This window comes from Meriones unguiculatus, chromosome 2, assembly GCF_030254825.1.
Source record: "Meriones unguiculatus strain TT.TT164.6M chromosome 2, Bangor_MerUng_6.1, whole genome shotgun sequence".
Classification (NCBI taxonomy): domain Eukaryota; kingdom Metazoa; phylum Chordata; class Mammalia; order Rodentia; family Muridae; genus Meriones; species Meriones unguiculatus.
The window spans coordinates 130,225,892-130,252,607 of record NC_083350.1 but is presented as its reverse complement, the minus strand read 5'-3'; the positions used below and the strand labels follow the sequence as shown (position 1 = coordinate 130,252,607).

The 26,716-nt window shown below is 37.8% G+C and overlaps 1 protein-coding gene across 1 annotated transcript in view; it reads right to left on the bottom strand.

Annotated features, from left to right (window-relative positions):
- Hltf (helicase like transcription factor) overlaps positions 1 to 26,455 on the bottom strand; it is a 48,393-nt gene extending 21,938 nt beyond the window's left edge. The window contains exons 1-16 of the mRNA XM_021637851.2: positions 26,277 to 26,455; positions 25,403 to 25,610; positions 22,108 to 22,274; positions 21,401 to 21,534; positions 20,502 to 20,599; positions 18,461 to 18,535; positions 17,383 to 17,574; positions 14,750 to 14,845; positions 12,296 to 12,362; positions 10,813 to 10,900; positions 9,197 to 9,276; positions 9,073 to 9,117; positions 8,192 to 8,278; positions 4,046 to 4,143; positions 2,823 to 2,966; positions 2,206 to 2,344 (exon numbers count right to left, since the gene is read on the bottom strand). Coding sequence (XP_021493526.1) covers positions 2,206 to 2,344; positions 2,823 to 2,966; positions 4,046 to 4,143; positions 8,192 to 8,278; positions 9,073 to 9,117; positions 9,197 to 9,276; positions 10,813 to 10,900; positions 12,296 to 12,362; positions 14,750 to 14,845; positions 17,383 to 17,574; positions 18,461 to 18,535; positions 20,502 to 20,599; positions 21,401 to 21,534; positions 22,108 to 22,274; positions 25,403 to 25,610; positions 26,277 to 26,296 — 1,738 coding nt within the window. The 5' untranslated portion in view covers positions 26,297 to 26,455. The remainder of the gene's footprint in view (positions 1 to 2,205; positions 2,345 to 2,822; positions 2,967 to 4,045; positions 4,144 to 8,191; positions 8,279 to 9,072; positions 9,118 to 9,196; positions 9,277 to 10,812; positions 10,901 to 12,295; positions 12,363 to 14,749; positions 14,846 to 17,382; positions 17,575 to 18,460; positions 18,536 to 20,501; positions 20,600 to 21,400; positions 21,535 to 22,107; positions 22,275 to 25,402; positions 25,611 to 26,276) is intronic.
- Positions 26,456 to 26,716: the final 261 nt, after the last annotated feature.

The following is a 26,716-nucleotide window of genomic DNA, read 5'->3' as shown; positions in this document are numbered from 1 at the left end:
CACCAATGCACATAAAATAAAAATAAATCATAAAAAAATTCTTTTTTAATATATGTTGGGTAGTAGTGGCACATGCCTTTGTCCCAGCACTCTGGAGAAAGAGGCAGCAGATCTCGAGTCTGAGAGTAGCCTGATCTACACAGCTAGGAGAGCCAGAGCTACACAGAGAAACCCTGTCTTTGCTGATTTGGTATCTGGCAACTTTGAATTTGAATTCATTCAAATGCCCAGAAACCATATAAAGACCGACATGGTAGCTTGCATCTGTAGTCTCAGGAACCCTGCAACAAGGTGAGAGGCAGAGAGTGCAGACTTCCCAGAAGCTTTCAGACAGCTGGTCTGGCCTCTACCCCTATCTCAAGCAAAGAGAAAGGTAAAGAACCAACATTGGCATGCAATTTACACACGTCCTCTAATCTAAACACATACACACAAAGTAATAAAAAAGTGCTTATCAACAAACAAAAAAACAATCTATGACTAAATTTAAAGAAGAAGGATCTTTACAGTGAAAACTACTAAGACATCAATGAAAGAAACTGACAAAAACAATGACAATATCACTGTGGGGAGGTGGGATGAGCTCAGAGGAGCTGGAGAAGAGGAAAACATAACCAGAATATATTGTATGAAAACACAAAACAAAAACAAAGCCCTTTTCCTCCAACTTAAAAACAAAACAAAACGAACAAAACACTCCCAGCTCTGTGCTGCTGGGAATGAGCAAAAGAAACTTACTCTAATCACTATCATTTTGTTTGGAGACTCTGCTCCCCAGTTCCACTGGAAGCCCCTACTCTGGATTCTCCCTGGTTACAGGGAAAATCTGCATTGGCCCATAAAGTTAAGATAAAAACTGCTACACTGTTAATATGGCCTTGAGCTGCGCACTTCCCTTCCCATGCATTCCCTCCTTACCGTCGATTCTGCCCACACTCTGAGCAGGCCTGGTACTGGTACTCAAGGACAACTTCTCCAACTTGCTGGTAGGGTCAAACAAGTTCATGTTCCCAGGCCCAGGAACCTACTCCTATCCTTATTGATGGAAACGCCCTTGCTCAACCCATTATGTCAAAATATGATTGGACACTGGTACAGCCTTCCCCTTATTATGTTACCATCCTTTAAACATGTACAATCTCCCTTCAGGGACATGCTTCATATCCCAAACTGGCTGCCTCCCTAAGCTCAGAAAATAAAGCTTTCATTTTAAGCTTCTGTATCTAAGTTTTCTCAGCTTCTACCCCGAACCCAACAGTGCAGTACAATGCTTGGAAATGTCACTGGGCAAATTTAGCAAGTATTTTAAAAACAACAACAAAACTGACATCACATGGGCAGGCTACCCTTAGTGCTTAGGACCTGCTATTCATCCAGCTTTAGGGAGAAACCATTTCAATATTTTAGCAAGAAACCTTAGAAAGGTTCTTATAATTAGTAAAAGGATATAACACTTTAACAGTCTGTAAAATAATTTAGGAATGAACAGGTAGGTAGTTTTAAGTCAAAATATATCTTTCAATTTATGCAAAAAAATGGACATCTATTTAACTTAAAGAAATATACAATTAAAGACTCATAGAGAAGGGAAAAAATCAATACTGTATCAATACTGTGAAAATGTCCATACTATGCAAATGATCTGCAAATCAAAATCAATTCTTATCAAGATACCAATGGCATTCCTAAAGAACAAGAAAAATGATACTAAAATTCATATGGAGAGCCCGGTGCACACCTACAATCGCAGAGCTCAGGGAATCACAGGAAGGTGGATCTGCAAATCAAGTCCAGGACAGTGAAGGCTACAAGGAAAAACCCTGTCTCAAACAAAATAAAACAAAACAAAGAGTGTTTGCTACAAAGAGGGGACTAGAGTTGGAGCCACGAATCCACATAAATTCTGAGTGTGTATAGCAGCCTGACTGTAATGCCAGTTCTTGGAATGTAAGCAGGATTCTCAAAGCCAGCTGGAGAGCTAGACTAGCAATATTGTGAGCTCTGGGTTCAACTAAGAGACCCCATCTCAATAAAAAAGTGAAGAATGATCCAAAAAGATACTTGAGAGTGACATCAAGCTCGTACACAAATGCAGACACATTTGGGTGGGAGCACACATACACACGCACACATGCCCATATATATGTGAACACACGAACATAATTTAAAAATAAATAAATAAATAAAATTGAATGCTATAAGTACCTGTTAATACCCATCTTCTTTCTGCCTCTAAGTCAAGTACAGCTTTTGTCTGCTGAGCATTTGGATTTCGTATGGCATGTCCTTCATCAAGGATCACTCTTAACCACTTTATGCTATGTAATGGACTATCATCTTTGGTCTGAAATAAAGATTTCATAAAACAGCATAGTTCATAAGTGTTTGTTAAATAATAGTAGTTCTGATCTTTATTAGCAACTCTTACAAGGTTTCTGGCACTGTTAAACACTCCAAAGACTAAATTAGTGAACACTCACCAGCCTAAAATATTATTACCTCTATTATGCAGCTAAAAACACTGAAGACAATGAAGCGTATATACTATGAATTTTAGAATAATTTAGAAACATGAAGCACAGCAATTAAAGCCAACCTTAAAAAACCTCTAGGTAGGGCTGGAGTGATGGTTCAGTGGTCAGGAGTACTTATTGCTTTTGCAGAAGACCCCAGTTCTGTTCCCGGTATATACATCATGTGACTCACAAATACCTGCAGCTCCAGTTACAGGGGGCCTCCAAAGGCACCAGCACTCACCACAACACACACAATTAAGACGTAACAGTAAATATTGTAAAGATTCCAGGTATCTGAATACTTACTCCATAATCATGGGTTAAAATATTATAAGTAGTCAAAACAATATCCTGTTTTGAAAGCAAGGCTGGATCTCTAATACGATCAGGACCATAATAAACATAAAAATTCAAGTGCACTTCTGATTTTATATGTTGCGCAAACTGGTCCTAAAAGAAAATTAAAAATATTTTACTAAGAAGCATATGAGTACCAAGTTTACCATGCCCAGCAAAGAGCTATGCTGGTAGGAGTGTCATAAATCAGTTTTTTTATAATCTAAAACTAAAGTATAACAACAATAACTACACTAATGAATACCAATTTGTGCCATATCATAAAACTGAGAAACATATAAGACACACTATATAGATTTCCCCTATCCTACCAATGAGCAGCCATTTCATTTTTTTCTATTTAGTTATCACTATGCATCCCAAACTCAACATGTCCACTATCACTATGTAATCTCAAACTCATCATCTTCCTGCCTCTGCCTCTCAAGAACTGGGATTACAGGTAGATCTAACATGTCTCCACTTTTAAGTAAAAATAGTTCACCAAGTTTCTTTGTAAACAACAGGCATAATCGATTGTGAGCAAGGAAAAAAAAAAAGATTAGACTAGAGAGAACATGCCATGGCAAAAAAGCTGGCAGTTCACGGATGAGAACTGAAGCTCTAAGACCAGACTAGCAGAAGCTGGATCAGAATAGAAAGAACAGGAATGAGAGAAATATGATAACAAAAGGGAGGGGATGAAGAGGAGCAACAGCTTCAATGTAAAACATAATTAAAAGGAAGTATTTAAAATGAGGACCTGAACATTTTTAATGGAAAACTCCGTGGGATCAGACTAAATAATCAAAAGAAAAGAAAAAAAGAAAAAAAGAAAGTGAGAAAAAAGGAATAAGACATAAAAATTAAGACAATCATGTTATAGAGAGCAGGACTTCCTCTTTTTGAGATAGGATAGACCAGGAGGAGATAGCCTTTCTTGAAGGTAGCAAATTAAAGCTCATTTCAAGTGGTCTTTATGTTCAAATGCTTCCAAAATAAATCAGATTTCATAATAAAACAACACATGAGGTTCAAATTAATCATATAAACCTTCAAAGAAAAATTACTTTAGTTCAACAAATATAAGTCACTTAACAGACATAAAATGAAGGTCATAGATATTTCTGCTCACACTCTCTTACAGACAAATGCATACTATCGCACTGTAAACTGAAAGGCTGCAGACTTACAATCCAGTTGCTCAGCACAGAGAGTGGGCAGATGACCAGTGTTGCTCTAGTCCTTCCTCCAGTGTCACAGGGCTCTGAGTCCTCCATCACATATGTGCCTAAAAGAACAACTTGACAGACTTTAGCTGCTGGTTTTTAAATCCTGAAATATGCATCTCAATAAGGACCTAACAATCATCATCTATTAAGACAAAAATCCAGAAGAATTAAAAAACAGGAAATTGACTAGCAGTGTGACGGCGTATATGCCTTTAATCCCAGCACTCAGGTGGCAAAGGCAGCCAAACCTCTTGTGACTTTAAGACCAGCCTGCTCTACAGAGTGAGTTCCAGCGCTGCCAAGGCTACACAGCTTAAAAAACAAAACAAAAACAACAACAACAACAAAAAAAACAAAACAGAAAATGGACTGTTTCCCGTCTTTCTCACTCTATGAAATCAAAAATTAAATAGTGGTTATTATCAGGAAGAATCTGAGTACTATGAATGTCTTTTTGAACAGTCCCAATCAATAGTTGAAAGGCACTTCTAAAACCAGGCAGTTTCTTACTACCCTCCCCCCAACACACACACACACACACACACACAGGCTTCTCTTTGTAGCGTAGGCTGTCCTGGACTCTAGACTATGCTGGCCTAGAATAGAAATCTGCCTGCCTCTGCCTCCATGCGTGCTGGGATTACAGGTGTGTGGCACCCACACCAGGCTCAGGGCAGTTTCTTGACTACAGCTTTCCTCACAATCATCCTAAGGGTTTAGCATCCCCAACATCTTGGATCCGTACCTTCCCTGCTTTGCGCAATGGCTTTCCAGACCTCCCTACAGGAAGCCTGACCCTGCCACACGCTTTCAGGCCTCAGCAACTTTTTGCAACCTTGACCCAAACCTCCATCTTGGATGTCTACAAAGTCAGTACCATATGAACAGCACTGCCAAGTTCTCTAGCCAGCTCCAAATGTAGCTTGGCCTCCTGGACCAAGCATCCACTTCTGTGTACCTTAAAGGCTGCCCCTAATTAAACACTACTCTAGGTGGCAACTGTGGAGCACAGAGCTTCTTTAGTGCATCGGTGTCTTGATTCTCTCCTTTCGAATTCACCTGCACTGTTACAAACTGGATCCTTCGATGGGTAAGGTCTTACCTTCTCCTATACCTGAGCATGAGTAAGGCTCCTCTTTCATGTGGTTACTCCCTGTAACAGTTAGCTGCCTTCTCTTTGTATCCCCTGGCCTCAGTTATGAACTCACACTCCTTCCTTGCCAAGCTGCACATTCACCTTACCTTTCTGCCTCACTTGCAGTTTTCTCTGTCTACCTGGGCAAGAGCAGTGAGCAGTAACTGTAACACAACATGAATCCTGTGTTGAGATTCCTGTGCCAAACAATCAGCCAATCAAGGCTTTTTAATACAGCCCCGCTCAAATGTTCAAGACGTGGACTGAATTAAGCAGTTTCTTTGCCAGATTATGAAAGGCTGCTAGCCCAAGAGAGTCCTTTGAAACCTGATGAGCCAATTCCCACTAGCCTCTTTTTTCTCAGCATTCTGATCTTCCAAATCTTCACCAGAACGGACCATTAGTCTCTTGTCTAAAGCATGTCTGTAGGCTGTAGCTCCAAAATCTTTCATATTCTTCCTGCAAGCCAGTGCTGAATGCTTACAAACTACACTCAGGTTTACCCTGGCAACAGTGCCATCCCTCAGTACCAACTTGCTGTTAGTTGTTGTGGCAAAATACCTGACAAAAGCAAGTTTAAAAGGAAAAATCAAGAATTTATTTTAGCTCACAAATTGAGAATACAGCCTATTATGGAGGAGGGGAAGTCATGGCAGCAAGCACATGAGTCCGTTGGTCACATAACATCTACAAAGCTAAGTAAAGAAAAATACTTTTTAATTTTTACTTTTATTTATTCACTTTTTACATCCCTCCCTCCTCTCCTTTCTGTCCCACTCTTCCTGTTTCCCCTATCCCCCTCTCCTACTCCTCAGAAAAAAGGAGGCCCCCCAACCCAGCATATCAAATTGTATCAAGATTGAGCTCATCCTCTTCCCCCGTGGCCTGGTGAGGCAGCCCTGCCAGGGCAAAGTGATCGAAAAGCAGGCACCAGAGTCCATGTCAGAATCAGGCCCCATTCCCCTTAGCAGGGGACCTATAGGAGAACCAGCTGCCCATTGGCTACATCTGTGTAGGGGGCCTAGGTCCAGTTCATGCATGGTCCTTGGTTGGTGCTTCAGTCTCCACAGGACTCCCTGGACCCTGGTTAGTTGGCTCTGACAGTCTTCTTGTGGAGCTACTGACCCCTCTGGGTCCTTCTATCCTCCCACCCACAAGTCTACAAGACTCCCTGCACTCTACCCAATGACTGCTGGTGGGTCTCTGCATCTGTTTTCATCAGGGGCTGGGTAGAGCCACTCAGAAGACAGCTGTGCTTGGCTGCCCTCCACAAGCATAGCTGAGTATCAGTAATCATGTCAGGGATTGGTCTCTCTCCTGGGTGAGTCTCAGGTTCGGGCAGTCATTGTTGAACATTCCCTCAATCTCTGCTATTTTTGTCCCTACCCTTCTTGTAGGCAGGGTAAATTCTGGCTCGAAGTTTTTGTGGGTGGGTGGGTGGGTGGGTGTTCTCCTCTCTCCACTAGGAGTCATGCCTAGTCAGAGGGTATCTTCTTCAGTCTCCATTACTCCTGCTACTAGGAACCTCATCTAGAGTCATCCTCATATCCTCCCAGGAACCTACCATGTCACAGGTCTCCAGCTTGTCACAAGTCCCCACCCAAAGTTTTTCTTCTCTCAGTAAGCCCTCTATCTTCCTGACCCGCTCTCCCCAGGTCTGATACTGACTCTAAATTTTTGTCCCTCTCTTACCCTGTCCCCTCTTTTCCAACCACTTCTGATATCTGTTCTATTTCCATTTGTGTGGGAATTAAGCATCCTCCCTCTTCTTTATGTCTGTGACTTATAGTATGATTACACTGTAGTATATCCACTTACAAGTGATATAAGTTATTTAACTTGTATAAAACTGATAAGTTAAATCCACTTATATGTGAGTTCAGAAAAATTAGTGTTGGTGCTCAGCTCATATTCTCCTTATTAAGTCTAGGACCAACCCATAGAATGCAACTGCCTACATTGAAGGTGGATTTTCCCTCTCTAATTAAATCTTTCTAGGTTTATTATAAATTGTGTGTGTGAGTATGTATGTGCGCATGCATGTGCGCGTGTGACTGCGTGTGCATGGGTGAGTGACTACAGAGGTCGGGACTAGTTGGATCCCCTGGAGCTGGAGTTACAAGCATTTGTGAGCTACCCAACATGGGTCCTGGGAACTGAATTTGGGGTCTCTGGAAGAGTAGTGTGTGCTCTTAACCCTTAAGCCATACAGCTCCAAAACATATACTTTTTAAAGAGAGGACATTCAAGTCTTTCAAGTCTATTTTCATGTTATTATACTGCCTGCCTCACTTAATATCTAATGTCTTACTTATTCGTCGCTTCCCTCGTGACTACTCAATAAGCCATAGAAATAAGATTTTGTGCTGCACATGGAGACCAAGGCAGAGACACAATTCTCTCAGACATCTAACCTTAATTCAATCTCTTTCCATCATATTCATTAGCAATGTGTGACAATCTTAAGAAGCAAATCTTAATTATACTAAAAATGTGAACTTTATTTAAATTTATACAAGCTAAGCTTTAAACCAACCATAAATGACTTTGTTTGTTTACTAAAAAACACCTCTTGTATTCAAGAGAGAGAACTCTCTCCATCATACTTCGGCCTTTCTAAAACAAATACATAGTAAAAAAGGCATAAGAGAAAGCTATATCATGATACAGCTTCTTTCCTTTCCAATACTTTCTCAACTTTTCATATGATTTGATATTCTTATTTAACTTTTTCATTAAAAAATAGGGGGAGGGCTGGAGAGATGGCTCAGAGGTTAAGAGCACTGGCTATACATCCAAAAGTCCTGAGTTCAACTCCCAGCAACCACATGGTGGCTCATAACCATCTATAATGAGACCTGATGACCTCTGCCGCCCTGCAGGCCCACATGCAGGAAGAATACTGTACAAATACTCAATAAATAAAGTTTAAAAAATAAGGGGGGAAAGGGTAGAAAACTAGACTTACTGACCTTTTCTCAACCTTTTCCTTTTTGTTACAGGAGTAGATGGAGTAAGTGCCTGAGCAAATTTTATGTCTTCTTTAATCTTAGATGATCCTGATAAAAAGAAAAATCACTGAATCATTAGAATTTTTTACTGTGCCTCCTTAGGCATGTTCTCCATTTTACAACTTGAGAAATTATATTTATTAAATAAGATAGTATTTGGTAAACAAGACTGTCATTTATGACACTAAGCATATCTCTATAGCTCAGAGATATGATGTAATCATGCCCCAGCTATTACTCTTAAAAGTAGAAAGCAGAAACAGACAAACGTAAAGTGATTCAGCTCTCAGTAAAGAAAGCTCTACTAGTATGAACCTGTCAAATTTCACATCAGTGCAATGGTGATGAGCTCTTTTCCAAATGTAATATAATTTCTCAACTAACTAGAAAGACAGTATGATTTGAATTAATAAGAAAATAAAGCATGCTTCAAAGGTGAAGGAAATAAATGATATTTATTCTTTTATGTGCATAATATGAATGCTTTCAAGAAGGCACTCAAAACCTGTTCATTACTGTATATATGTGCGTATATCTGTGTGTATATAAAAATACTTTTATTTAAGTTATTTTGTAAGTAGTAGAGAGTGACTTTTGCTTAAAGTTTGCTTAAATATTATCCCTTAGATTTGAACTTAAAATTATCAAATTTGCATCGTTTAGTTCATTTAACATATACGGTAAATTCATGAAAAGCTCAAATGCAGGAAAGAGTTCAAAAGCAGATGGATTTTATACCTATTGCTAAAATTTTTCAGGCTAACAAGATGTCAATTAATGAGGTTTTAATAGCTTTAACCTGCAAATTATGTAAGAACTTAGAAGATATAATATATACCTACCTTTCACTCTGCTTTTAGTATCTGTTTGTGCATTTTTCAGCTTACCTAAAATAAAACACAAATAAAATATGGGTACCCTCAAAGATTAGAATACATGACAAGAGTATCAAATCAACCATAATACCTTTCATTTTCTGTGGCAGTTCGCCCATTTCAATTTCCTCTGAATCACTGCTTTCAATGTTCTGGACGGAAACTTTTCTTCTGAAATTGAAAGATTCAAAATAAATTATAATAAGCAATATGCTTATTATAAATTTGCTTTTTAAATGTTTTTCCAAAAAGCCTTTTATTTGCCTAGCCAAATCTTCTAAAAAGCTTCTTCTTTTTATTACCAGATAGCTGCATTTGTAAAATCTAATACCACTACAACTACATTTGAAAAGGCATTCCATTTCCTTTTATCTGATCTACCCAACAGTGCTATATTACTTAATTACTTATGACTAATTCAGTTTTAAGATCTGGCATTTACATGAGAGAAAAACTGTGGGCAGTGGTGGAGCTCAACACTCTGGAGGCAGAGGCAGGCAGAGCTCTGAGTTCAAGGCCAGCCTGGTCTACCCAGCGAGTTCCAGGACAGCCAAGGCTACACAGACAAACTCTTGTCTGGCGGGAAGGGATGTGGAGAAGGAAACTGGGCTAGAGAGATTGTTCGGGTATCAAAAGCACCAGCTCCTCTTTCAAAGAAAGTTCAATTCCCCACACCCACATGGCAGTTCTCAATGATCTATAACTTCAGTTTCAAGAGTTCTGCTGCCCTCTCTTGGCTTCCTGAGCACCAGCTACATGTACGGCAGGTGGACATACACAGAGGCAAACACTTACACATATAAGATAATAAACTGAAAACATTTTGGAGGCGGAATCTTTTGTGACAGTTTCTCTGTATAGCTTCGGCTGCCCTTAGCCTTGAACTCACAGCCATCCACCTGCCTCTGCCTCCCTGAGGGCTGGGATTAAAGGTATGTGCCACCACACCTGGCTAACTGAAAACATTTTTAAATAAGAAAACAACTAATAAGCAATGATTCTGACTTCAGTTCAAATGGGGAATAATGACAAAATCATCAACTAGATTTTGTGTTTGCTGCGAAGGAATTGCTAGGGTATACTTAGACTTACGATCATATCCACGTGCACTGATAGGAGACCACACTATACAACAAAATGAGATTTAGGATAAGATCAAACAGGAATGGTTTTTTATGCAAATTCTCCATAGATTCTAGTTATATTAACAATATAACTCTCCATAAACTTTATTATGCCTTATTTCCATCATTTAGTCAAGGGACAACTAAATTGAGCAAGAATGCTGTGTCTTCCACACATCCTTCAATTTCATCTCCTAAAATCCAAAAGAAAAATTGTAATGTCTAGGCCAAAAGTACAATGGGAAACTGGTAGTAATTATTAAAAATTAATAATAATTTTAATATTATTTATTTTTAATAAATAATATTGTTTTATTTATTATTAATAATAAAAATTAATAAACCAGATTTTATAGATTAACATGACTTTTACTTTTAAAGTAAAAAAAAAGGGGAAGATTATCAGCATTATTTAAGAATTAATACATTCCTTTCTATAGAGCCATACTATTGTCATTATGATTTAGCAATCCGCAATTAGAAATGTATTGAAGTAATGAAATATAGTACTGACTTCTTCGTACAAGAAAGCAGAGGAAGAGTGTAAGCAAACATGTCATGTAGTTAAAACCAAACACTTTACCTTTTAGGGCAGAAGCTAGACAGCTCTGACATGGGATAGTTACTCTTCTCCTGGGTATCTGAAACACTGGGTTCTTCACTACATGACTCTATTTCAAAAGAACACACAGAATTACCAAAGTGAGTTAAAAAAAAAAAAAGAAAGAAAAGAAAAGAAAAAAGCCACACCACTGTAAAAAGCTTAGATTTTTCCACAACCAACCCTGAGCTTTACCAACTTCACTCCTTTCAAGCCCCATGCAACTTTCTACATTTCTCCTAAACCAGTATTTTCCTAGTAAGAATACATTTTCCAATAGTCAATGGCCAACCCACAGGCTAAATTTCCCTCTGTATCTCACACACACACACACGAAGGTAAACAGATAGATACTAATGGGTGGTTATAAATCTGTATTTCCAAATTGTAGATGTCAGTTAGCACCTTTCTTATCACTGTTTAATCCTCCTCCCAGGCTCTGCAATACACTACTCTTGGCCCAAATTCAAACTAATTTTTTCTTCCCAGAGAACTTCACTAAATTTGCAACAAAAATTTGATGTCATTATCTACTATACACCAATTTTCCTACCTCTCCCACACCGCCCACTTGCTTATGTATTTCTTCAACCTTAAGAACATTAACTTATGTAGTTATGCTTAAGTTCTCATTTTCTCCCACAAGCTTACCAAATTATTCTCACCCCCCTATATTCAAATATCTTCCTACCATTAAAAAAAAAAGTAAAATATTACACCCAACTCTACTCTCAGAATGTTTTCTATCCCTTAGGGCTACCCCAGTTTTACTACCAGTTCTTCACACACATATGAAGATGTCCTCTCTGACATCTTCAGCCTTGCTATGCTTCAACGTGGCTCATGACAGCTAAAAACACGGGTATCTTCCCTTCTCTGACTTCAGAACTGCTTCTAATTTATCTTTCTAGTTTTCTTTGCTTTTAATTAAGCACACTGCATTGCAAATACAATGAAGCTCTAAAAGAAAATATTGTTTTATTCTTTAAATTGTTCTTTAAAGATTTTTTTCTCGGGCTGGAGAAATGGCTCAGAGGTTAGGAGCACTGTCTGTCTTCCAGAGGTCCTGAATTCAATTCCGAAAAATACATGATGGCTCACAACCATTATATAATATGAGATCTGGTGCCCTCATCTGTCATGCAGGTATACATTCAGGCAGGACACTGTATATATAATAAATAAATAAATCTTAAAAAAAAACATGCTCATCAAAAATAAAGTAAGTAAATCTTTTAAAAATTTTTTCTCTCAATTAAAAACATTTTCCCCTAACTTTTCTGATATACTAATATCCAATCCAATTATACTGACAAAACCTTTCCTGATTGCCAATACACACAAGGTTCTTCATAAAAAAAAAAAAAACCTAAATTTTTGTATATTATAAAACCTAAAACAGAACTATCCAAGGTGAGAAAATCATCCATAAAGTAGTCAGACAATTCTCACAACTAAAACTCACCTGAGTGTACATCTGCCTTTTTGTTCACATTACTTCCTCTGGGCTGAATGGACTCATCCTTGCATTCCTACGTAAAAAGGCATTTTTCTTTTCAATGGATTATCAGTTTTAAATGATGTTAAGACATATATTGCTGTATACTGCTTTAGTCTGCATAATGAAGACTACTCAGAAATGCTACCACATCTTGGAGCAATGGTAAGAAAGTTAAAAAGGTAGAAGAAAATAAATACAAACTGATGTAAAATGTTTTCACTGGTATCTCAAAAATTACAATTACAAGAAGCTTCACTCCTACTGATTAGTGTTCATGGAGCTTGAAGGTATATGCATGGTAGCAGAGGAGAAAAGGTAATTATCACTGTCATCCAGCTATGAACCCTGCAACCTATACCAAGGCCACACTTGTAAGATATACTAGTATGATGATGACACAAATGCCATTAGAGTACCCAACCACTTTTTAATGTTGGATTTAAGGCCTACTCCATGAAACAGAACCCATACCTGGCATTGCTGAAGTGGCCCAGAACCTAAGCCTAGAAAGGTCATGGGACTGGAAGAAAACTTAGTACTATTATTCTGCTAAATCAACACAGCAATAAAACAATTCTTAGTGACATATTTTTACACTCATAGATTTTTTTTTTACAACCCATTGCCCAATTCTCATCAAAGAGGCTTCTTCTTGTAGTAGATGGTAATAGACAGATACAAAACTACAGAAACATACAAAAAGTGACAGATTTTGGAGACACAGCTCCAAATGGAATATCTTTATCAAATCTTTCTCCTTAAGGCTCAGATCTACTTGGAAGAGTAGGCAGAAATATTTTAAGAGCTAGACGACTCCAAGAAAAGAGCATTTCCCAGACACAACAGGATTGCAGCACATATGAACTCACAAAGACTATGACTGTAGACACAAGGACTACACAAGCTCAGGGCAAGACAAAAAACTCAGCATGGGGGAGGGGAAATAGGTATAAAGTCTCTGCCCTACACAAAAGGCTATTTGTAACCAGTACCTGACGGGAAAGAGAAAATCAGTTTTCTCCACTGGAGTGACACCGGGCATATAAACCATATTGCAGGACAGGCCCCACGCTCAGAAATAGTTGGCCAACACAAATGGACTTCATGTTTCTATGTGCTTTTTTTTCAGTGTTTTATTCAGGTATCTTTTCCTTTTTAGTTATTTTTCCCCCTGGCACCACCCCCATGCCCACAGTCCTTTTTTTATGCTTTTGTTTTGTTTTGAGAGAAAGAACATGAAGTTGGATGGGTAGGGAAGCAGAAAGAATCTTGTTTAAAAACTTAAGACCGCTAGCTTTCTAATTATACATATTGACATTTGCTTAAAATATTAGAAGAGCAATGAATATAATTTCCCACTATATTAAAAAAAACATTGAAAATTAGTTGTTCTTTATCTTTCCAAATGAACACACACAAAAGAAACCTCTAAATTATGTTACTGTGAAAAAAAATTCATGAGATGAGATTTACATTAGAATAAAAAACTCCCACACTAAATTTTCAAAACAAGATTCCCTATTCAGTAAATAATGTATATACCATTAGGCTGCTATTAACATACTCTCTTTTCTGGAATTCCCAAAGCTGACAAGATACAGCAGCAGTATTTATAGTAAAAAAATAAAATAAAATAAATTTAAAAAAATCAGTTAAAGTCCCAAGAAAAGTAAAATATTAAAAAAAAAAATCTCAATAAGCAGTCAACAGAAAGTAGTGTACATGGTAATTATAATATAGAAAGCATTTTGTACTGTTTCCTAACTCAGGGTTTTAGAATTTTCAGGTAAGAACAGGAATAATTCTTTCTAATTTCTCATTTCTCTGTCTCCCTTTCTCCATTTTCCTCCCTTCTCCCTTCTGCCAGCTCTCAGTTACTGCTTTATTGCCTTGCCTATAACCATGTTCCTCACCATAATGATAATGGACTAAACAACCCTCTGAATCCCTAACAACCTGCCAATTAATTGCTGGTTTTTTATAAGTTACTTTGGTCCTTGTTCATGGTGCTCTTCACAGCAATAGAACAGTAACTAAGACAGACTTACACTCTTTTTGGTTTTTTTATTTGTGTTTTCTGGGTTTTTTAATTTGTTTGGTTTGGTTATTATTGTAGTTGTTTTTGAAATAGGATCTTACTATACAGACCTGACTGGCCTAGAACTCACTGTATAGACCAAAGTAGACTTAAATTCAACAATCCACCTACTTCAGCCTCTTGAGTACTGAGGTTAAAGACATGCACCACCACAAAAATTGGTACTTAAACTTTTATAAGCACCATTATTAAAAAAATGGTTAAAAAACATTAATCATATCTCAGAAAGATCAGCTTTTACTGGTTATTTGTTAACTACTTTTAGTGAGATAGAAAGTTCTATAGTAAAGCAACCTTCACAGAACACACTCTTACTTTACCTTTCTTGGCTGATTCTTCTTGCCTCTTTTACAGAGAAGAGGCCTGCCATCATCAAAGTTGGTAAGAATTACTGCAATGGCAGTAAGAGTTTTACCCTTTAAAAGATTTTTAAAAGACAAATGGTCAGATTCTAAAACACATTTAGAATACATTTAAAAACCTATTCTAAAGTAATAAAATAGTATCAGTCAAGTCCACAGCATGCATGATTAGAAAATACAACTGTTAATGAAAATGAGTATTTCAGTTAATTAAAAAATTTTTATACCTGGTTATAGTAAGTTACCAAATAACAACATCACGGAGAAATGTCATTTTATTGGATGACTAACATGCTTCAGTGGCCTATCATTTTATCATAAAACTAATATTAACAGCTATTTTAAGTGAACCTCAGAGCTAATTTAAAATAATTAGAAATTCTAGCATACATATGAAGATATTTGCATTTTTTTCAATCGTAGGATTTATAGTACTATAAAAATAAAATAGTTTTAAAGCAAGCCCCAAAGTCTGTTCTTCTCATAGCCTATCAGTAGATCAGCAGACTATAAGATCAAAATTCTTCGTGTTTGTGTAGGTGCATATGTGAGTAGACATATGTATGAAAGCCAGAGAAGAATCTCTTTAGCTGCTTTTTTTTTTTTTTTTTTTTTTTTTTTTGAGATTGTAATCGTAGACTGGGATGATCATCAGCATCCATTTCTCTCTGCCTTTTGAATACAGGCACAATATGAGCATCACTTAAATCTCTGAACCCCGTGATAGACTGTATCTCTCAGAACTGAAAGTTAAAAAACAAACATTCCTTCCTAAAGTCAGCTATGGTAACACAACAATAAGAAAGAGCAAATAATAATATAACACTCTTCCCTTTATAATATCTATAAGGAAAAAGCAACACAATCCCATCAAAACAATATGATGGTTCACCTGCCATTTTTTTTCACTGAAGCATCAAAACAACTTGAAAAACAGTGACAGCATACTCATAAATACTGCTATTGTTTAGAACTGTCTTTAAACTGTGGTACTTACGTAAGTTTTTTGTCTATTGATCCTTTTCAATATCTCAAAACTATTTAGTTTAATGCCTAATACTGTAAACGTTATAGAGCTCCAAGTGAAAGCTCTATGACCAAACCCACAGGAACAGCTATGGTAACCAGTCACAAATATCTACCATGCTGTACACCCAGAATTTGTAACAGAATATGATTTAAAATAATCCTGTCCTGTTTCCTCCAGAAGAAAAGATGTTATTAAAGACACCAAGGGGGGTTAGAGGCGTAGGCCAGTATGTAAGACGCATGCCTTCTATGGCTGAAGCCCAGAATGGGGGAAAGGAAAGGAAAGGGGGCAAAACAAAACAGTCAGGGGTCTGGGGAGTCAAGGTTTGGTCCTACTGTTTGATTCTTATTAGGGAACCATAGCATTAACAAGAATATAGCCCCTGAGAATGGGAATGGATACTGCTGGAAGAGCAACCTGGCTACAGCCATGTTAATGTCACTACCCATCATAGCCTTACTGTACTTGGGAAGTCCGAGAAGCACCTGAACATGGCTACAATGGAGTCTAATTCCCTCTCTTTAGCTTCCCATTTTTTTCTGCATGTAAGAAGACTGCTCTAGGAAATGACAGCAGTGTTTTTCTGTCCTCTTTTCATGTCTACCTGATCAGGCCTATTGGTCTTGATCCCATTCCCTGTCCTACTCCCATTGTCTACTTTCTAATAGTCACATTCTAAACTTGTCATGGCTTCAGTCTGACTTGTCACATCTGTCTTGTTTCTTGTGGCTCCCATTTGACTTCTCATGGCCCCTGTCTGACTTTTTATGACGGTGGTCAAACTTCTCATTTCCTGCGTTACTGTTTCTAAACTTACTGGCAGACCTAGTAACACTGAAGTTCACATTATACAGAGAGCCATGATATGAGGCCAGTGTCAATATTCCAGTAGTAAAGGAACCTCTAAGAAGGAACAACCACCTTCTTCTAGCTTAGCTAGGACACCTCCAACAGAATAACCTCAAAGTCTATGGGATCAAGCAAAATCCTTGAAAATTATTTCATCCTCTGGTTTTGATCCAGGCATCTTAGGATGCCTCTCTTTGCCAAAAGGGTCTGCAGCGGAAGTACAGCAAGAAACAAACAGGCCAGTAGAGTAACATGGGTTATCACTATTGCTTCTCTCTCGTTGTCAATATCACTGCTACGAGCAAAGAACTTTTCTTAAAGCAGAAAATGAGGTGCAGGCCTTTCTTTACTTTCTACTGTTCTTTGCAACAATGGGGGCTGAACTCGCTATCACTGACCTTTACTTTTTAGAGACCCTATGTAAGGCAAGTTGCCCTGAATTCTAGTAAGTAAAGAATACTGGGACATACGCTAATACACTCCTAAATATCAATGCATTCTGTTACTCATTTTAAACTATTCCTTGTTATTTGACCCATCTATTCATTTCCTAAAAGCCCCTATTTTTAAAGGAAAAAAATATGTATTTTCTATCTACATTAAAGGCAAAATCTAATCCTAAACTGGCACCCATGTTTCAACTTAAAAATTTCTTTCCACAAAATCATAACTGTAGAGTAAGATTTTTCTAAATATAGAAAAACAAAATTACCAAACCCATATCATCAGCTAAAATCCCTCCATGGACATTTTCTGGTCGTTCCTTCTCAGAAAAGTTTGTTATTGTGTTATAATATAAGTCATTTCGCTGTTCCCAGAATGGTGGAAGTTCTTTACTGTTCTCTCGTGAAATCATCCAAGCTAGAGCTTGTTTTTGGTGTGGAAGCAATGGTGTTTCAATAGCCTACAAATATATCATAAAGAGAAATACAGTCAGTTTTTTCATGTGCAGAACCTAAACAGTTATGTTCTTATACATGTATAAATTACCAAGACAGTTAATAGTTCTAAACCTTTTCATTTGAAACATTGGTTTACATTTTTGAGTCTTTTATATTTTTCTAGATATTAACCCCGACACAGACATAGAGCTGGCATAGACTTCCCCAATGTTCTAAATTATCTCAGCATCCATTAACTGCTTCCTTTTCCATGCAAAAGCTTTTTAGTTTTCTGCAACACCACTGGTCAGTTCCTGAAATTATTTCTTGAGTTTTCAGAATCCTTTTCTGAAAGTACTTGTCTATTAGCAAATGAGTAAATGAAGAAAACAGACATTTCTCAAAAAACAAAAGATATGTGAAAAGACAGTCAAAAGATATGTGAAAGAGAGCTCAATGTCCTTAGCTATCAGAGAACTGCAGTTCAAAATTGCACTAAGATCCCATCTCACCTTTGTGAAAATAGCTGTTATTTTAAAAACAGAAAATGCTCACAAAGACTTAGGAGAAAGGAAACTCTTATCCAGTGTTAGTGAAGATGCAAGGTGGTGCGAGTACTGCAGAAATCAGTATAAAGGTTCCTAGAAAACTACAAATATAATACCACAGAATCCAGCTGTATTATCATGGGAATGTTCCCAAAGGAATATGAGTGAGCAAACGACAAAGACATCTGCTCTTTCATGTTTAATGTGGCATTACAACAGCACCAGCAGTAGCAGACAATCAGCCTAGGTGGCCATCAATAAATGATTAGACAAAGCATACTGAATACTTAAAGAGATATGTCATTATAAACCTTTGTACAACATATACAGCAATAATTTTTTAAATATACAGGTTCAGTACCTCAGCTGGTTCCATTTCATTAGTTTTATCATCTTCTTTTAAATCTTCAAATAATTTGTCAAATTCCGTTTTGAGCTATGGTTAAAAAGCAATACATACTGAACAAACCAATTAAAGTGAAAGTTGCATGTTAATTCATAGATTTCAAAACATTTCATTGAACAAGTCAAATGCTCAAAGGTGCATAAAATAAGTATCTGAGATACTGAACTACTCACTGAAAAACAGGACTTTTCTATAGAAGAAAATGTACTCATTTCAGATGACTAAAGAAGAGTTATAAAGAATCAGAGCTATAGCCTGCTAAGAGCACTGACCCAGGCACTTAGAAGGTCCTGTCCTAACACTGCAAGGACAGTGGTGAAGCCCTGAATCACAGACCTGTCACAAATGACCCTGCATGTTTAAGCAGAGAACTAAGGCTTACACCTTACTTTCATAAAACCAAGAACATGAAATAAAGTAAATGGCCAAGGATCTTTCTGACAGTGGAACTCTGTGATTCCATTGGCATAGAAACTATTTTGTGGGTGCTGGAGAGATGACTCAGACAGAGGTTAAGAACAGTGGTTGCTCTTTCAGAGGTACCGGGTTCAAATCCCAGCAACCACATGGTGGCTCCCAACCATCTATAATGAGATCTGGTGCCCTCTTCTGGCACGTACGCAGAACTCTGTATACATAATAAATAAATAAATCTTAAAACAAACAAACAATTAATTTTGGGGAGACATACCAGATACTTGCTATTTCCTACAAAATGTTAGGCTAATAGGATAATTTCATTATTAGGCTAATTTAGCTGATCTTTAAAACTGATCAACTTATATTTTTGTCTTATCATTTTTTTTACAAATTAGCATATGAATACACAGTAGCCATCTAAAAGACACTATGACAGCTTAATAGAGGTGGCCTATGGCTTGCCCACAAAGCATAGGCCCATACCCTTTCAACATGCAAAGAAAACCATAATTGGGAAATAGAAAGAATATCATTAGTGGATAAACAGATATAAAATGCCCTAATGTTATTGTCTAAAATCACTAGTGAATATACAATCATAAAAATGCTTTAATATTATTGTCTAAGTAATCTATATTAACAGTAACAAACACTACATGTATTTTTTCAGAGTAACTTGGTATAACAACTGGATTACATTAATGGATTAATTACTAAACTACAATTTAGGCAAAATAAGTAGAATAATATCAAAAATTTTTAATTAAGTTTTTTAAGCTTGTACTTGCAGCCTTACTAAAACGAGAGACTAGTTTCCACATTGTAGTTTTCTTTTTATTACTACTTTAGACATTTGAAATTTTCAAATAAAAAATATTACATGTATAGTCATATCCATTACTTTATGTATGTATAATTGTATACATGTGAATCTGCCCCTCTTTTCATAGATCTAGCTAAACAAAAATAGTTACACAATGGTTATGTCTGTGCTGAGCCTGTATACATAAATTTCCCTTGTCCTTGTTCCCTAAACAATACAGTATAACTACTATAGATCTTTTATACTTAGAGCCAATATTGTAATTAATTTAGAAACTGAACTTAGAAATTAGAACCCTAAATTTAGAGATTTAGGATGTGCAGTGATTCTGTAAAAACAATATATATCTAATATATTAGTCATCTAATATATGACTGGATGGTTCCAGTTTCTTTGAATTAAGAGACGACCATATTCTTTATCACTGCTTTTTAAATTATGGCCGCAAATGAGTCTCGACATTCAATTTTTCTACAATAGTTTTCATTATAATTTTAACAATATAACCTAAAGATCACGAAGATTAGCACATACATATTTATCCTATTACTTTGTCACTAAGCATTTATATTATAGTACAAATAAAAGCATATCTGAGGCAGACACGGCGACAAACATTTGCAATCCCAGAATTTGAGAGTCAGAGGCAGGAGGACCAGGAGGCAAGTCATCAGTTACGCAGTGACTGAGGTGAGCCTGCATGAGATCTGGACTCAAGATAAAACGGAAGGACGACAACAACAGCAGCTTTACCTGTTCAGTGGTCATCTGCACTGCGACATGAACTGGCGGATTAGAGCTTGGTCCAGCTCTTCCCGAGCCCCAACTGTTCTCCAGACTGAATCCTAAAGCTAGTGTTTCCAAATGAAAAAATAAAAAATAAATGACCAAAATAAAAAGAAGTTAAGCAGGAGAAATAAACTAAAACACCAATCAACACTAAAAATTCCCACAGACCTGGGGATGTAGCTAAGTGGCAGAGTACTTGCCTAACATGGACAGTTCCCAGAACTGTAAAAAATATTAAAAAATGAAACAAAATATAATGTATATAAGTGCTCCACCACTAAACCATATCCCTAGACCTAAAAAAAATTTTATGCTAAATACTAAATCATTCCCCCAGCAAAAAACCCAATTATTGAAATAATCACATATTATTTGAAAAAATTCTAACCAAGTATCAAATTCTTTTTCATTCTCTACTGACCTGTTCTTCTTGTCTAAAACTTACCAAAAAGAAAAAAAAGAAATGTTTTAAATAGGATTAACATTAGAAAACCTTAAACAGAGTATACTGACCCTCCTTGTATATTTTGGTGTGTGGATTAATCTATGGATACAAGCATGCAGCTTTAAACTTGGACATTTAATGCTGGGCCTGTAAGACTGACTGTTTTATTTTTGTATGAGTAGTCTATGGTAGTTACACAATGACAAAATCAACATGATACTGTCTTGTTGTTAAATGACACATAACTGTATTTCAATAGAAATATAAAAGGAAAAGTCAGCAATTTCTTCAAGAGGTTACCAAAAAAATAAAAAATAAAAGTCATAACATGGAGCATTTCGCATATATTACTTTGGCCAATCAAACTCAAAGAGACTAATTACTTTATAATCCCTGAATCTTAAAATATCAAACTTACTCTTTGGTGTGGGGCCCAACTTAAATCCATGTTTCTTCAAATGATCTAAGACCACTTTTCTATTTTCTTCTTTCCCCCAAAAGGTCATGGTAAGAGGCATGCTAAAAGCATTATTTGCGCCATAAGGAACTACCCTATTATGAAAATATGAGAAAACTGAAAGTTATTTTATACCTAATTCTAAATGTTAAATATACCGCTCAACAAAGAACTGTAAAACAAGGGATTATTTAAGCAAATTTGAAAAACTGAAAAGAAAATAAACCCAACAATCACAATAGTGCATACCTCTAATCCCAATACACAGGAGGCTAAAGGAAGGGTTGGTAGCTCAAAGCCAGGCTGTACTACCAAGACCCCAGCAGTGTGAACTGCCTGTGATAACACATGCCTATCATTCCAGCACTCAGGAGAGTGCTGAGGCCGGAGGATCACCTTGAGTTCAAGCTGGATACAATATCAAGAGACAGGATATACTTCCAAATATGTAAACCCAAGTCTGTTTTTCTCCACAGTAATAATGTAATAGGAAAATGTGAGAACAGTTATTTGATGGCTGGATAGGAAAGGCAGAGAAGAAAATTGAATACATCTAAAACTACAGTGATATAAGGTGCCATGATACATCCAGTGGCTCCCGGAAGTGTTAACATATTCAAAGATAACTAAATTCATAATTATTAAAACAAACTCTAAAAGTGTATTACCCTTCCACTTGTGCCAATTTGTTGTCCATGATATAGGCCATGGCAGCTGCAAGATCTTTCTTTAGATGGCCAACCTGATTTCCATTCACATTATTTACTTTAATAGCATTCTTATCATAGGGATTATTAGGCTCTCGTTGTAAAGCAACCATTTCATTATTATTTACCTAGTAAAAAGAAGCAAGACACAGTAACAATATAAATATGAACAGTAATAGCTTGACTTAATTGTATTGTTGCTAGAATTTCCATTCACCCATTATTGTTAGCTTTTCTTTGGTTTTGGTTTACCTGATACAGGGTCTCATGTACCCAAGGCTGCCCTCAATTTGTTATGCAGCCAAAGATGATCTTACTGAAGACTGTACTGAAGTGTGATCTCTCTGCCTCTAGCTCCTGAATGCTAAGATTCGATGCATGCGCCACCACGCCCAGTTCATATTGTGTGCCATGCTGAACCCAAGGCTAGGTAAAGATGACAAAGCAACCAGTCAACTGAGCCACAGCCCTAGCTCAAACTAGAAATAATAAGAAATGTTTTACAATGATTCTTCTACTCTACTTTTCTAATGTATTTTCATTAGGAAGCTAATCCTCAAGATCTGACGAATACAGTCAAGTCTACCTTAAAGATTCATACTACCTTCATTTTAAAAACATAGCTAATCTTTGGATATATGTGCCAGGTATAGGTGAGTCAGAGACACATACATATCCATCTTCATATTTACTCTATTCATATAGCTAGGACAGAGAAATAGACTGTATGTCCATCAACTGATAAGGAGTGAAAATGTAGCACCTACATAGAAGGGGATTTTATTCAGCTATAAAGAAGAATGAAATCTGCAGATCAATGGAAGGAGCCAGAAAACATTACACTGAGTAAAGTAGCCCAGACCCAGTGATACGAACATCACATGTTCTCAATCATATGTGGATCTCAGTGTCAAACCTTTACATTCCTGTATTTAATTTAAAGTACCTGTACAATCTAAGAAGCCAGAAAAGGACAATGAGGGGAGGGCCTTGAGGATGGAAGAAAGAAGTCGGTGATATGAAGAGAAAAAGAGGAATTCAGAGGTTTAAGTGGGAGAGAGATGAGAGCAGAGGAAAGGTGAGAGGAAAAAACATGAAGGATGTATGAAAAAGGCAATAAAGAAATTATATGTGATATATATACTAATATGAATATACAGTATATAGTGTTGCTATTGGTGGGTGGGTGTGTACTGTTTTCCCTATTAAACAGTTTAATTAGAGTTACCCTATATGGGGACTATGCTCATCCCAGACTCTACAGTTTGCCAAATGAAAAGTTCAGTACCAGGTATGGGATATTGGACTCCCAGGAGTCTCCCAAAACAATAAAGGATATCGTCTTGGATCTTGGTCGCCCAATAGAACTTGATGGTAAGACAAGTGTGAAATCACCATACACACTGGCCACAGCACCTGGAGAAATGAAGTTGGTACTGGCTTATTCCCTGCTGACTAGCTTTAATAGTACTGGAAGGTACTGCTGGGGGTAATGGGGGGGCGGGGGAACAAGTCGTCAACAGTCTTCTCCGGCTGTGAGGCACGTGAACTGCAATAATGCCTGGTGTGGTAACACGCCCACAGATACAGCAGTGGCATGAATGTTACGGGGGTAACTGCTTTTTCTTTGGATCTATTTTTATTACTATATGATCTCAACCTATATGTGTACATTTACATGTACATATTTACACGTATAAATTGAAATCATAGAGTAATAGAAAAGTATAGAGTATCTAACGTAAGCTATGGTATAAAAATTTTTGAAAATTCAATTTGTTTTATCTATTTTTTAAAATAATGAAGATCCCAAACAAGAATGGAGAGAAGAAACATATTTCAATAGCAAAGACTAAGTACAATCAACACAAGTATAAACAGAGCATCTAAAAACATGATAAGAAAAGTAAAAAATTATAATAAAAAGGGTTAAGAGGCAGTAGCAGACAGGTAGAATAGAGGTAGATTAAGTCAGAGAGCAGAAATGAATGAAACTATGGTTTTAAAAAAGAAATGGCTTTGGAATAAAGGAAACATTTAAAATTATAATTATAGAAATTTTTCAGAAATAAAAGAAAACAAATGTATAGAACAAAAAAAGCACCTTAATGAAACTACCAGGCTTTTAAGAAAATTATCCTTTAATCATCAGACCAAAAAAAAAAAAAATTCTAATTCACTTAAGTGGGATAGAAAATCCTGACATCAAAATTTTCACCAACATTATCTTGTGCAACATTAGGATATAGAGGAAAAATTATGGATCAAACACTTTATATTTGGCCAAACTCTCAGGTAGCAAATGAAAATTATGAATTCATAAAAACTCAAGAAATAATTATCTTCCCTAAGTAATCTCCTAAATAATACATCTCTACAATAATAATAATACAACTACTACACAACCTGAGATGTTCCAACCTAAAATATACAGAGAATGAAATATAAGACAAGCCGGGCATGGTGGAGCATACCTGTAATCAGCAAAATCTAATCAGTGATTGCATATAAATAATTGTTAATTCCATTAATAAAAATGAAATGTAAAAATTGTGGGGGTTTTTTTAAAGATGTATTTTATTTCTAATCATATATATGTGTGTATTCTGTGTGGAGGTATGTGTGAGTAGCCACATATGCCGGACATGGGCATCGGACTCCTGAAGCTGTAGTTAAGGAGAGCTGTGAGTTGCCAGCCATAAGTACTGAGAACAGAACTCCAATCCAAAGCCCTTTGAAAGAGCAGCAAGTGCTCTTAACTGCTGAATCATCTCTTCAGCCCCAGAACTGCATTTTAAAGGAATAATATATACTGAACTCTATACAAAAGACCAAAGAAAAAGAATAAAGCTAAACATTCTAATTTTATGTTTCACTTTCTCTTTCTCTCATATACACACAAACATTCAATTCGGAGAACAGAGAACCCGCGAAGAAAGAGCAGGCGCTATTCTTATTACATAAATAAAGAACCTAAAAGTAAACAATCTAGTAAAAACTAATGTACTTGAAGTTCCCTAAATTCACCACTGTATCTCAGTAATTACCGCAATCAAATGACAGTGTGGGCAAAGGCGCTTTCTATACTGTAAGCATAGCAGAAACATAAAAAAAAATAAAGTTGATAAACATATTTATTTTGAGTGATATATTTCGGTAAAACATTCACTGTATATGTCACCTTTTAATATAATTTACTGTTAAAAACCACAAGCATACCACAATTTTATTCAATTGTATCCAGTCTTATACTCACGACTCCTGTGTAATAGCGTAGTCCAACAACTTGTCCTCTCAAAGTTCCAAATAAAACCAAATCCAGATCTTCATCACTAGTTAGGAGGTCGTCTGGGGGTATTATGTCTTGGAATTCAAAACGTGGAAAGAAAGTTGGGTATGAAAGTCTTGGAAACTTTCCATGGGCTCCATACTGAACAGACTGAAAATACTTCCAAACAGGATCCCTATTTAAAAACAAAACAAAGCCCGGTGGTGACAGTTGAGGCAGCAGTGGCAGCCTTTGATCCCAGCACTTGGGAGAAAGAGACAGTCGGATCTCTGTTATTTTGAGGCCAGCCTCAGTAGACAGGCCTGGCCTTGAACTCCAGGCTTCGCTGTGTAACCCTGGCTGTCCTTCGCCTCCCTCAGCAGACCAGGCCGGCCTCAACCTCACAGAGATCCACCTGCCTCTGGCTCCCAGGCACCGGCACGAAAGGCGTTGTGCCACCGCCAGAGGCCACGAAAAGGTTTTTAACTTCAGACATAAACACATCCGGCCCCCCCGGCTGTACCTCCTGAACAGAACCCATTAAACATGACGCTGGCGGGAGGGCTGTCTGGGAGCTGCAACCGTGACGATGCCCGGCGCGCAGCGGGCTAACAATGGTGAACGAAGCCCTTCAAGGTGGAGCCTCGGACCCCCAGGGCGCGCACGGACATGTCCCGAGGGGCTGGCAGCACACCCCCGTCGGCCCAGACAATGCACTGGCGCCTCGGGGAGCCAGGCGGGCAGCGACCCGCAGAGGGATTCAAAGCCGCAGGAACACCAACTGCACCCACCGCCCCGGGGCGTGCGCTCGAGGACAGCGCGGGGCGACTGGGCTCGCGCCCCACCCGCCTCCGCCCTTTACCTTTTGAACATCCAGGACATGGCTCGGGGCCGGGTGGCTTCGGGATGCCTAGGGCGCCCCGGATCTTCTCAGGACGCCTAAAAAACCTCCTCAAGGCCTCGCCGCCCAGGCGCCGGGGACCAAACCCGAACCGCAAGGCGGGGACCCGCCAAGCGCGATGCCGTGCGTCTATTTAGACGTCGACGCCCACTCAATCCAGCAACAGGCTCGGAGACCAGTGACGTTCTGCGATCGGCAGTGCGCTTGTCCAATCCAAAGGCAGAGGCTTCGGAGACCAACCAATCAGGAGCCGCGAGGGCGCGGAGCTACGCCCCCACGCTGCGATTCAAAGACAGTGGGTTGTCCCCCGGGGTTCCACCCCGTTCTTCCGTGCCCCGAGGGCGGTTGCGCGGGAAAACCTCGAGGCCCTTTGAGTGAGCCACCCAGCTGGAGGTTTCCTG